The sequence below is a fragment of the Erinaceus europaeus genome, chromosome 12, assembly GCF_950295315.1.
Source record: "Erinaceus europaeus chromosome 12, mEriEur2.1, whole genome shotgun sequence".
Lineage (NCBI taxonomy): Eukaryota > Metazoa > Chordata > Mammalia > Eulipotyphla > Erinaceidae > Erinaceus > Erinaceus europaeus.
In genome coordinates, this window is record NC_080173.1 from 2,378,458 (window position 1) to 2,391,068 (window position 12,611).

The window sequence follows — 12,611 nt, forward strand, 5'->3', positions numbered from 1 at the left end:
AGTCTTACCAAGGGGTAGGTGATGATGAAGGCTGCCCAGCCGATGAGCAGGAAGGTGCTCAGGAGAATGGTAGCTACGTCCTTGAGCACGGAGTCCATGGGGGCCTCGGGCTTAGCGGGGGCGTGGGCAGGCTTCTCCTCCACATCCTGAGAAATGGTGCTTGGTGTGTTTCCTGAGGTCCGGTCAACCAGGTCGATAACCTAGAATGGGGAGAGCGGCCGCACTGCTGGACAGACACTAGCCAGCTGCATGTGGGCCAGTCACTCAAGGGAGGAGGCGGCTTGTCTGAAGAAACGACTGTGCCGAAGAAGGTGCTTTTTCAGAAGCTCACCAAAGATCACAGAAGCAGACAGTGCGGCTTTGATCAAGATGACCGATGTGAGGGCCTGGCATCATCACCGTGATGCTGATATCAACACTACTCAAAAATAGTTCTTGGCCGTAGCGCAGCGGGTTAAGCACAGGTGGCGCAAAGCGCAAGGACCGGCGTAAGGATCCTGGTTTGAGCCCCTGGCTCCCCACCTGCAGGTGATGAAGCAGGTCTGCAGGTGTCTGTCTTCCCCACCTCTCTCCATTCCTCTCTGTCCTATCCAACAACAACGACATCATCATCAACAACAATAACTACAACAATAAACAAGGGCAACAAAAGGCAATAAATAAATATTTAAAAAAATAGTTCTTGGAGCAATACCTCTAAAAGTGCCCCAGCTTCTAGTTTCTTTTAAAAACCTTTAATGAAGGCAAAGCCATATTCAGTCTCCCCGCCAGCCCTCTCTCGTAGGTCTGATAGTTGGGGAAAACTCCGATTCAACAGGAAAACCCTATAACTAGGACTGGGTGGGAGGCTGGTAGTCAGGACCAGTGTAAAGATCCCGGTTCGAGCCCCCGACTCCCCACCAGAAGGGGGGTCACTTCACAGGCGGTGAAGCAGGTCTGCAGGTGTCTGTCTTTCCCCCTGTCTTCCTGTCCTCTCTCAATTTCTCTCTGTCCTATCCAACAGCAGTAACAACAATAACAACAATGATAAACAACAAGGGCAACAAAAGGGAAAAGATGGCCTCCAGGAGCAGTGCAGGCACCGAGCCCTAAGCAATAACCCTAAAGGCAAAAAAAAAAAAATAAAAATAAGAAAAGAAAAAGGCTGCTGGTCAACTTGGCAGTGCCGTCCCACAGCCAGCACCTGGGCAGCCAAGCCATGTGCACACCTTTTCACAGACACACCTGTGTGCACACCACAAAGTGGCAACCAGCTGTCTCCTGTTACCTGGAAACTGTCAGTGACTCCAAATCCTACCAGTTTTCAAAGCTTCTGAAAAGTACCAGAGCCCTCTCCTCCAGAACATTTGCTTGAGAAGCCCAGTGAACTGAGGTGCTGAGCTCCAAGCTCCTCAAAGTCTCGAGGGCTCCAGAGCCAATCAGACAGGACTGGGTGGTGCCCCAGACACCACCGCAGTCTGTCCCATGACACAGACACACAGCTCCCTGGCCAGGCGCAGGGCTCAGCGTTCCCTCCTTTAGACCCTGCCTTCCCTCCTCCCAGTCCCCCCCAGTCAGCCCTTTCCAGGGTGTAGCCCGCCTGTCCACACCCATGTGACCCCTCCACGCAGGAAGGAGGGGTGGGGTGAGGCATGGCTGGTATGTATTGGGCAGCTGGGAAACGTTCGCAAAGTATGCAGCCAGGGATAACGCTCATGGGGTCACATCACTCCGATATTTGTTAAGACAGTTTAAGTCATGGGGGTCGGGCGGTAACACAACGGGTTAAGTGCATGTGGCGAAAAGCACAAGGACCAGTGTGGGGATCCCAGTTCGAGCCCCCGGCTCCCCACCTGCAGGGGAGTCGCTTCACGGGCAGTGAAGTGAGTCTGCAGGTGTCTGTCTTTCTCTCCCCCTGTCTTCCCCTCCTCTCTCCACTTCTCTCTGTCCTATCCAACAATGAACGACATCATCAACAACAACAATAACCACAACAAGGCTACAACAACAAAAGGGGTAAAAATGGCCTCCAGGAGCAGTGGACTCATGGTGCAGGCACCGAGCCCCAGCAATAACCCTGGAGGCAAAGAAAAAAAAAAAGACAGTTTAAGTCATAACACCATGTTGATGTACCTCAGAGAATTTTCATGAACTGCTAAAAGAATCTTCATTCCAAACTGCACGGCTAAATATGAAACCTTACCTGTGTGTCAGGTTGAGAACTGTCTTGGCTCATTCATTTTCTAAATGTTCAATCGTGAAAACACATGACTTCAAAAAAGAAAAATCAAAAGCAGTGCCACCCAAGACCACTGTCTCGCCAAGGCGCTTCTCTGACCTGCCCACATGCGGAGAGCAGAAGGGGCAGCTCAGACACCGGCCCAGAACCTCCCCTCCTGCGGGACAGAGCCGAAAGCTCTCCAGTGACAGCCGAGGCCAGAGACGCCCATCTCTGCTCAGACCCTCCGGAGCACAGCCTCAGTCCGGCCTCGCCAGGCTGCTGCTGGCTCTGCGTGGCCATGGCACAGAAACTCCGGAAGCAGGGACAGAGGCGACCGCCCTCTCCGCCCATGCCTGGCGCTCACAGCCCACAGTGAGGTGCCACTGCCCCACTCACGTCTTCAAAGCTCTTCTTCTCCAAGTCAGCGGGAATCACGTTCTCCCGGTGTCTGGGTAGGTTGTTGGGGAACCTCTCCAACATCTTGCTGGATGCAGACAGTGGAGTTTCATGGTGCCCTACAAGCAGCAGTAAGACCTCTCGTGAGAACAGTGTCATTCCCAAAGAGGCGGTGGCTCCCAGCGCTACGCTCAGGCCAGTCACCGCCCACCGAGCGGCTGACACGCCAGGGCTCAATGGCCGCAGAGTGAGTGAAAATGAGAGCAACAGCTGGCAGAAAGACATGGAGATGCAGGCTCAGTGGCCCAGCAGAGGACGCCGTATTCCAAGTCCCCCAGTGAGGAGCAAAGATGTGAGCTGGTCACTCGCGGTGTGTTCCGAGCAAGGCTGTGCTGTGCGGCCAGCTCCCAGCCCGCACCCCTGCTGCAGCACTGTGAAGGTCCAGGGGTCGCTCCTTCAGGACTTACTCTTTTTTTAACATATATTTGTTTTTTTATTTATGCGAAAGCATGCCCTCCGCCTACCAAACTACCTCCTTGACCACGCAACAAAAAGTCTTTTGGGTTACTTTTGTCATCTCCGCTGCCTATTATTTGGCAGAAGTAATAACCACAGGAAAATGGTCACAAGGAGTCGGGGGGAACAAGAACGAGCCAAAACAGCTGCAGAGGGAAAGACCGGGGTTCTGCAACGTCCAGTCACTGCACCCCCAGCCCCATCCCGCTGCCCAGCCCTGGGCCCCCACTGAAAGGCCCTCCACACCACTCTCCCAGTGTCCCCTGCCCGCTGCCCATCCTGCTCCCAGCCCAGGAGGGTGGGGAGGAATGCTGCGTCAGCCGCCAGCACTCCAGGTACTCGGTTACCTCTCGCCCCCACGGCTGCAGCCCCACCTCTCACCATCTCGTGTGGGTGGGGAGGTTGCAAAAGAAGGGTGAGCTGATCGGGGGAGGGGGTGGGATATGGAAATTGGGCGGTGGGAATTGTGTGGAGTTGTACCCCTCCTACCCTATGGTTTTGTTAATTAATCCTTTCTTAAATAAAAAAAAAATAATTTAAAAAAAAAGAAGGGTGAGCTGGACTCAGGACCACCTGTCCTGCTTTAACTACTTGGGACACTTGCCAGAGACACAGCTCCGCTCGGGGACTGCCTTCCTCTACCACACTCGTTACTCTCTGCCGTCCGTCACCACTGACGGCCTTCCAGCTCAACACCAGCACCACTAACAGCAGCAGAACGGGGGAGCCCGCCCTAACACAAGCACTGGGACCTGTGCCAGGCTCCTTCCCCAAGCCCTGTCCCCAGGGTCTAGCTGGGCTCCCGTCTCCCTCGCCCCATGCCTCCAAGTGAATCTCCCACAGAGTTTCCCAAATTCCTTTGGTCTAAGTGGAAATAGCAGTGACACCTAGCTCACATGGGGCCCTTGTGAGAAGAAGGGACTGTATTCTAAATGGCTCGGTGATCACATCACAGACACTCGGAGTGTCAGATAACTGCACAAAGTTCACATTACTTGGGGCTTGAGTTTCGGAAGACGAGATACTTTTTGAGAACGGACTTGGTCAGACGCAGCTACCCTATTTTCTTTGGGGGTAAAAATGCCCCAGGTTCTGAGGGACCCCTGCAGACACCGACCTCAACCAGAGGCTCAGAGCCCACCCTCACCTATCAGGAGCCAGTAGTTCCTCAAGTACTTGACCTTGTCCTTCCCTCTGAGTCCAGAGTCAAACTTGAGGTCAGTGCTGGGTGTGATCACACACTCTCCTTTGTCCCCAACGGTGACACCGTCAGTCTGAGGGCCCTCCAGCAAAGGCAGGGTGCTGCCTCTGGGCTGTGAAGACAGAACCAGGCTGAGGTGTGGGGCACAGAGACTCACCCTGTGGCCGTCCTAGGTGTGAAGGGCTCCCCTACCTCCTGGGGGCTGGCCCAGCACACACAGAGCAAGGGGCTGCACAAAGGCCGTGACCGGACAGGAGCAGCGATGTGACAATGTCTTTAATGTGGCCATCTTTTCAAAAATCGCAAGGGGCTAGGTGCACCTGGTTGAGCGCTCACATTACAATGCGCAAGGACCCGGGTTCAAGTCCCTGGTCCCCACTCACCAGGGGAAAACTTCGCAAGTGGTGAAGCAGAGCTGCAGGTGTCTCTCTGTCTCTCTCCTTCTCTACCTCTCCCTTACCTTCCCAATTTTTCTCTATTCAATAATAAATTATAAAAATATATTTAAAACTTCCAAGGTCTGAAAGAAAGTAGGGTAAGCGGGAAGGAACTGTGTGGAATGCCTAAGGAGTCCTTAATCGGTACCAGTGAGCAGATGAAATGAGAAGCCAAATGAATGGCCAGGACCACGAGGCCTCGCTCAGTCAAGAGACAGCAGGGGAGAGGCTGGCGAGGTCCAAGGAGCACAGATGAAGGATGGAAAAGATCTGAGCAGGGAGACAGTCTGGATAAGGACCAGTGGCCAAGAGAGAGGAACAGGAGTTCCAGAAGTTGCACAGAAGATGCACTTGGTCAAACAGACGACTCCCAGAGAGGAGCAAAGTGGACTCCAAGAGCGGGCTGTGTGGACGGGGACTCCAAGAGCGGGCTGTGTGGACGGGGACTCCGGTGCTGGCTGTGCGGTCTGAGCACAAAGCAACGGGGAGTGACCTCCTCGTCTGGGCCTTAGGGCACCGCTCAGTCACGCATCTCTGTACGAGACACGGCAGATATGGGCACTGCTCTTGAAGGGTTAAGACAGACAGAGGGACTGGGTGGTGGCGCTGCTGGCTGAACGCACATGTTGTCAGCATGCACAGAAGACCCGGGTTCAAGCCCCCAATCTCTGCTTGTCAGGGCAAAGCTTCATGAAGCAGCGCTGTGGGTGTCTTTCTATTTCCCCATTCTCTATCTCAGCCACTCCCTCTCAACTTCTCTCTGTCTCTAGCCAAAATAAATTAAGGTTAAAGAGGGAGACAGAGGTATGAAGCGAGAGAGCCCACAGCACTGAAGCGTCCATCAATGCAGTGAAGCAATCAATCGGAGCAGCACGCTGCCCAAGCGAGCTCTTTCCCTGCACCCTCAACCTGCGGGGTCCCGCTGAGGGATTCGGGGTTGACTTGCTAGCAGGAGCTGACTCACCACAACAGCAACCCCGTCGTGCACCATCGAAGGGGAGGCGTAGAGGCTGGTAGAGTACTTCCCAACATACAGCGTGGGCCTAGGAGGAAAACAAGCATCGATGAATCCTCAGGACGGCCCGATAGCAGCTCGTGGTCTTGGCGTGGCAGCGGTTTGCAGAAGCGGGCAGTCCCACTAAGCTGACCGCCTAACGCAAAGGGATCGATGGGGACCCCCCCAAACGGGTGAAGCTTCTGGTCCCTGGCTGGGCAGCCTGTGGTGCTGGAGGCGTCCAGGCTGTGTGTGTGTGGGGGGTGTCTGGCTTTGTCAGTGATGCCAGCGGGAAGGTGTGAGGGCTGCACCTCCAGCCTCCCTGTCTGTCTCTGGATCTCCTGCCACAGATGCCCTGCCTCTGAAAGGCGGTGTGCAGTGCAGAGGGCATTTTCACGCCTGTGATCCTGCCTAGTCAGCTCTGGCTGCTGGTGATGCCAGGGATGCCAAGCATGGGCCTTTATCTAGTGTGTCCACAGCTCTGTAAAGGGGGGGGGGGCTGGGGCTCCGTGAGGGGCAGAGCAGGTGTGGGTGATGTACAGCTTCTGCTGGATCTCAGACATGCCTTGACACCTGTTTCTGATTTTCAAAATGAGCACAGCATATAATAAAGTTTAGAAAACACATAAAATAGTGGTCTGGCGCAGTGGTAAAGCTTTGGACTCTCAAGCATGAGGAGGTCCCGAGTTCGATCCCCGGCAGCACATGTGCCAGAGTGATGTCTGGTTCTTTCTCTCTCCTCCTATCTGTCTCATAAATAAATAAAATCTTTAAAAGAAAAACCCCACATAAAATAGTAAAGACATTTCTTAAGTTGCCACCAGCTCAGTTGTATCTAGACTATACTGTCATATGCTGAGCTATCCCCACCTACAGTTTTAATTGGATGAATCTTCCACTTCTCGCATCCTGAGGTTTCCAAATGAGCCTCTCTCGGCTCCTGATATTCCCCGTGGCTTCAGACACCTGTGCTCAAGCCCTGACCACAGTGAACAGCATACAAGCTGCAGGACGCAGCCTCCCTCTCGGGCCCAGTGGCCCCCAACTCACGTCAGCTTGCTCTTGGCCTCGGTCTCCTTGGGGAATGGGTACTTCCACTTGGTGATGCGTCCCACCTCCCCAGACATGAAGGTCAGATAGCGCAGGGTCTCCACGGCGACGTTGACATGCATCACCTTCCTCAGCCCCTCCCGCTGCCAGACATAAAAGGCCACCACAGGGGAGGCGTAGTTCTGGATCCACAAGACGTCCCCGGATTCACTGTCCACGGTCACCACCAGTCCATCGCCATTGGACACAAAGTGGGACATCTCTGTAAAGGTGAGAAAAGACAGCTTGCCGAGACTCACCCCACCCTCAACCACCACTTCTACATACTCTACACCGCTGGCAGGGGCCGTCATTCAGCAGAGCAAACAGGGTCTCTCACGTCTCCTCTGAACAAGTCTGCCTGTTTCCAGCGAACTCATCCCGACGCCCCAATGGCGAGCGCCTGGAGCCAACTGGCCTTCTAAACACAGGTGAGGAGCACGCTGACCAAGGCAGTCTCCTTCCTGATATTCTCAGACTCTCGCTGACGAGTGAGAGCAGGCGCTGAGACAACGAGATGTCTAAGGGTCTGGCGTTTTAATCGCACTTGTTTCAAGTCATCAAACAGAACCAGACCGACCACTAAGTTGCTTCCCCCTGGCCACACAGGAGCAGCTAGGAGCAAAAAAATGAGAAGCAGACTTATCTCAGACTTTCACACCCTGCTGTCGTCACGATGGCAAGCAGCTTTTAGTTTTCATATGGGTTTGGGGGGGGGGGGTGTTTGTTGTAAAAATAACGAGGGTGTGAGTCACATCCCGTGCTGATGTTTCCCTCTGCTTCCACTGGGATTCTCGTAGATTCCTTGGGGACGCAGAAGGACTCTCCGAGGTGGACCCTCTTCTCACCCTCACACCCAGGGCCCTGTCTCTAAGGCTGACAACTGAGACACTTAATGCCAACAGTCTCTGTCGGGTCCAGAGCCCGGTGACTGAGTGCCCGGCTTCCCCACTCACTGTGGTCCATGTCGCCGTCGGGCAGCGAGGCCGCGTAGTCAAAGTAGGTGGCGTTCCATCGCAGCTCTCGCGTCTTGGTGTCGTACATGGTGATGGTGTACTCTGGAGAGCAAGCAGGACCGTGACCTGGCGCTGCGGCCCCCGCCGGGTGCTGCCCTCATCAGACTCACAGACGCCCCCCCAGTCGCACGTCGACAAGTCCAGGCCTTTCACGGGGCACAGGAGAGGCCGAGGGGGAGTGACATGCAGACGCCTGACAGTTAGGCCGTCCCGCTGTGTCCCTGACCTCGGTCAATCGGCAACAGAAGCCGGAGACGGGCGGCCGTGCCCTTAAGGGGCACCGACCCCGGGGCCAGGCGCCGTGGACACGGAGGAGGCAGGAAGGGAATCTCGGCTGGGGCTGTGGGGCTGTGGTGAGACAGCTCTGCCTCCAGTGACCTGGAAAGTGGTCCCTGGCGTCTCGTGCGTCTGGATGAGGACATTACGGAGGACGCAGAGAGTAACCCTCTCAGTGGAGCCTCTCAGTGGCTTGTGATATCAAGCAACACACCGAGTGGAAGAGCAGCCATCCAGAGCCCGACCTACCGGAAAGGACTCTTGATGCACAGAACAGCCTTAGGAGAAAGGTCAGACTCAGGGTGTGTCACCAATAAAAACCAGCCCGGGGCTTGAGATCAAATCGAGAGTGACGCTGTAAGACACTCTAGGACTCCAGAGATCTCGGTTTTCCAAAGAGTTCTATTCCTGGGTGAAGCTAGCATCACGATGAAGGGCTGCTGGCGGGAACGGTAAAGCCTAAGCAGCCGTGACACTGTGACATTAACGTGGACTTTCAAGGAGGAGAGAACCTGAGGACAGACCTCCACCCCGACAGAGACACCCCCCCCCCAGCTGCAGGAGCCCCACCAGCGTTATGTGCCCCAGGCGAGGCACCTCACTGCTCTGGAAGGCGCCGCTTTCCACAACATCTGAAGGGAGGCCCTGTCCTTTCTCCTTTTCAGTGTCTGCACGCTTCATTATTATTATTACTTTTTTTTTTGGTCTTGTCATCACGAGGGTTTCACAGCTCTCTCTCAGAGAAAGAGAGAGTGAAGAAACTACAGCACTGAAGCTCCCTCCAGTGAGGTGGGAGCCAGACTTGAACCTGAGTTGAGCACACGGCAAAGCAGCACGCTGTCAGCTGAGCTATGTTTCTGGCCTGATTTTAATTTTTTTTTTTTTTTTGAGGGAGAGAGATTTTAACATGCTGGAATGCTCAGGCCTGACTGGAGCGCTCCCTGTAGTGACTAGCTAGTGTACCGCGTGTCTCTTCACCCGAGATTTCTGGCACACCAGTTTTCTTCTGGATGCTTGCTTCCTTCTCTTAGCTCTGTCCTACCTGCCCACTGCACAGATGCTGTGGGGCAGCTGGTAGGTGTCAGGCACGGGACAGATGAAACACGTCAAAGGGCCCGCTAGCCTAACACTGGAGCACCTGGCAGTGAGCAAACAAAACCGGCTCTTGCCTCCAGGGAGCTGACAGACAAGCAGTGGAGGCGGCAGACAGACAGATGCATGTGGTGACAGTGTTCAGATGGCCAGGTAGGTAGCCCAGTGGGCAGAGTCAAGGACTTGCAGGCACAAAGCCCCAGGTCTTATCCCTGGTAACACATGTGCCAGAGCAGAGCTGTGCTGTGATCTGACCCCGTGAGACCAAGTGTGGCCGGGTGGGGTGCACCAGGTCGCGTGCACGTGTCACAGTGTGCAGGGACCCGCTTCAAGGTCCTCCCCTACCGGGAGAAAGCTTTGGAGTGGTGAGGCAGGGCTGCAGGTGTCTCTGTCTCTCTCCCCCTCCTTGATTTCTATGTCTCTATCCAATAAATAAATATTAAAAATAAATGTGTTTTTTAAAAAGAAAAGAGTAAGGGAATCGGGTGGTGGCGCAGCGGGTTAAACCACGTGGCACAAAGCGCAAGGACCGGCGTAAGGATCCTGGTTCGAGCCCCCGGCTCCCCACCAGCAGGGGAGTCGCTTCACAGGCGGTGAAGCAGGTCTGCAGGTGTCTGTCTTTCTCTCCCCGTCTTCCACTCCTCTCTCCATTTCTCTCTGTCCTATCCAACAACGGTGACAGCTCCAGTCAGCGGAAGCAGTGCTCTGATAAACAAATGACATGGGCAGTGACACCACACACACTGCTGTGCATCCCTAAGACGGGATGCTGAGGGTCCTGACGTCTCGAGGCGGAAGCAGCTTCACAGAGCTGACTGCGAGCGGCTGTGAAGGAGGCGGGCGGCCTGCTCAGAGAGCTGAGGCATCTCTGGAAAGGAATCGCTGCTCCTGGTTCTTAGAGACTCGCTGCCTGTGCTGACAGGAGTGGGCAGGTGAAGGAAGAGCCGTGAGGGGCGCTCAGGCGGCCACACTTCCATCAGAGGTTCTGTGGGCCGAGGTGCAGTCGAGAAGGTGATTCCTCTCGCAGTGAGAATCAACTAAAGGTGGCCAGTGTGGTTGAGTTTGTGCTCAGACATAAAAGCTCCGGCTACCTTCTGGAAAATGATGCCAAGGAGGCCGGGCAGCGGCACACCTGGTTAAGAGCACAAGGACCTGGGTTCAAGTCTCTGCTCCCTGCCTGCTGGAGGGACGCTTCAGAGTGGAGCAGCAGGTCTGCTGGTGTCTCCCCCTTTCTCCCTCTCTCTATTTCTCCTCCCTTCTCAACTTCTCTGTCCTGTCCTGTCCCTTTTTTTTTGAAACGGGCAGGCTGGTGTGACAGAAGGACCCTCCTTACCAGTTCTCCCAAGGTACAGAAGAGAGGCTGATGGGCAGAGACCATCTGCAAAGGCTGACGACAAGGTCTGCTGCTTCTCCCCAGTCAGAAGGTCGATTACATACCAGATGTCCTGCTTTTTACCTGAAGGGAACAGGGGCACACTGCCAGTTACACTCATCCAAGGCGGAAAAACACCACTGCTGAGTTTGTAGCCCAAGATGTTCCGCTGAGAGACAAGCAAACAGCCCCCACGCCCCAAAAATGAAATCCAAAATCTGGACAGAAAAACAGACCTGAAGGTAGAGGGAAACTGTCCCTAAACATCTGTGACTTTACCCCCTGTGCCCAGTGTGTCTGGGTGAAGGACACAGCACAGTGGTCCTGCAAAAAGATTCTTGTGCCTGAGCCCCCAAAGCCCCAGGTTTGATCCAGCACCACCTTAAGCTAGAGCTGAGCAGTGCCCTGGCAAAAATAAAATACTAATATGCTCAATGAACTGACTCAAGAGGACACATCCTTAGTGTCTCCTTGGGGAAGCTAAGGACCAGAAAGATGATCTGGGCTGGGGTTCTGGCTCAGAGCAGCCAGGCCCGTGCCGGTCACTCCCCCTCAGCCACGAGCTGGGCTTCCTCACTGGATGCGTGAGAAGAAGCAGAAGCCAAGTGTCTCCCGTGAAAATTTCATGATGGGTCCTGGACTTGAGGCCCAGAAACACATCAAGAGCCTGAGATATGAATTGGAAGAAAGCACTCTCAGTTTCTCGGGAAGAAAGCTGCGGTATGAATACGAGATATTATCACCACCCTGATTTCAAGATAAACACAGCTCTCCTTTGTGTTACAGATGCCCTTTACTGACATCTTGGCAGCAACCCTGCAGAAGCGAAGCAGGTGATCTGCTCTGGAAGACCGGGCCTGGCGCAGGAGGGCAGCTTGTCTAGGCTGCTAAATGCTGTCTGCAGCCAAAGCTCTGACAGCCAGGAAACGCTGAGAGAGACCTATGATTAACAGGCAGAGCCTGGCTGCCTCCTGGGCCCAAACGAGTGCGCTCACTTTAGATTTCATCCGATCGCTTCTGGGTATGTTGCGATCTTGAAATCACACGGACAGGTCAACACAGCAGCTCAAAGCTTGTTCAATGAGTAACTATATTAATGGTGTCAAGTCTGTTCCAAGTGAGGGAGCCCTGGCTTAACTGGTCAGCCAATCCCGGCCTGAAGAAGCAAAGCCCAGGCATGAAAGGCCTTTCCCAGGAGGCTGGGTGAGGGGTGGACGCACAGCTCTTCCTCGGGCAGGCACACTCCTTTCCCGGCTTCTGGGACTCATTTTCAAAGAGAGCAAAGCTTTTATGTGGAGAACAGGAACTCTTACCCATGTAGAGAATTCCATCTGAACTGCGACATGGGGACGCTTGCACCAGCTCCGGGATGGTAAAGGGAAGTTTCTTTGGGGGGAAAAAAGGTCAAAGAAAAAACTTAAGTTGACCAAGTCTTGTGCAACTATCTATTATGAATCGCTCCACAGGGTGTCGGTTACACCACTCTGCTAAAAGGCAGCACTGCCGGGGGTTGGTGGGAGTTTTCCTAACTGTAACCCAGGAGAAGGGACGGCTCAGGCTTCCGCATCCATGTAGGACAAGCCCAGGCTCCTGGGTCCTGGGTGCTGTAAACACCGACTCCTTCACCCCTCAGGCCCCTCAAGGCAGTCCCTCCAGAGTGCTTCTAGCGCAGATACACGAACCTGTTCTAGGTTTAAATATTCAGTTACAACACTACTCCCCTACAAAATAATTTTTTTTTTTTCTGAGTTGGAAAACAGACACAGAGCTGATTGGACTGGGTACAGTAACAGTGCTTTTCAGAGTGGAAGTGAGCCCCATGAGAGCAAAGCTCAAAAGCAGCAGCAACCTAGGTGCCCAGCTGAAGCTTCCTGAGAAAAAGAGAAGCCGTCACTGTGTGGGCACTGCAGGACTTCCATGTGGAGGAAACAACAAAGGCTTAATGTTACCGCCAGTAAATAATTCTCTGCTGAAAAAACAGAAGAAACTTTCAGCAGGAGGAGGAAGTAATGGTAGGTGTCA

General features: G+C 54.1%; 1 protein-coding gene across 1 annotated transcript in view; it reads right to left on the reverse strand.

Moving 5' to 3' along the window:
* The window catches only part of ERN1 (endoplasmic reticulum to nucleus signaling 1), an 89,567-nt gene that overhangs the window by 16,867 nt on the left and 60,089 nt on the right, over nucleotides 1-12,611 (reverse strand). Inside the window, exons 5-12 of the mRNA XM_007527695.3 lie at nucleotides 11,903-11,975; nucleotides 10,551-10,673; nucleotides 7,790-7,891; nucleotides 6,795-7,056; nucleotides 5,715-5,793; nucleotides 4,260-4,425; nucleotides 2,597-2,715; nucleotides 9-200 (exon numbers count right to left, since the gene is read on the reverse strand). Coding sequence (XP_007527757.2) covers nucleotides 9-200; nucleotides 2,597-2,715; nucleotides 4,260-4,425; nucleotides 5,715-5,793; nucleotides 6,795-7,056; nucleotides 7,790-7,891; nucleotides 10,551-10,673; nucleotides 11,903-11,975 — 1,116 coding nt within the window. The remainder of the gene's footprint in view (nucleotides 1-8; nucleotides 201-2,596; nucleotides 2,716-4,259; nucleotides 4,426-5,714; nucleotides 5,794-6,794; nucleotides 7,057-7,789; nucleotides 7,892-10,550; nucleotides 10,674-11,902; nucleotides 11,976-12,611) is intronic.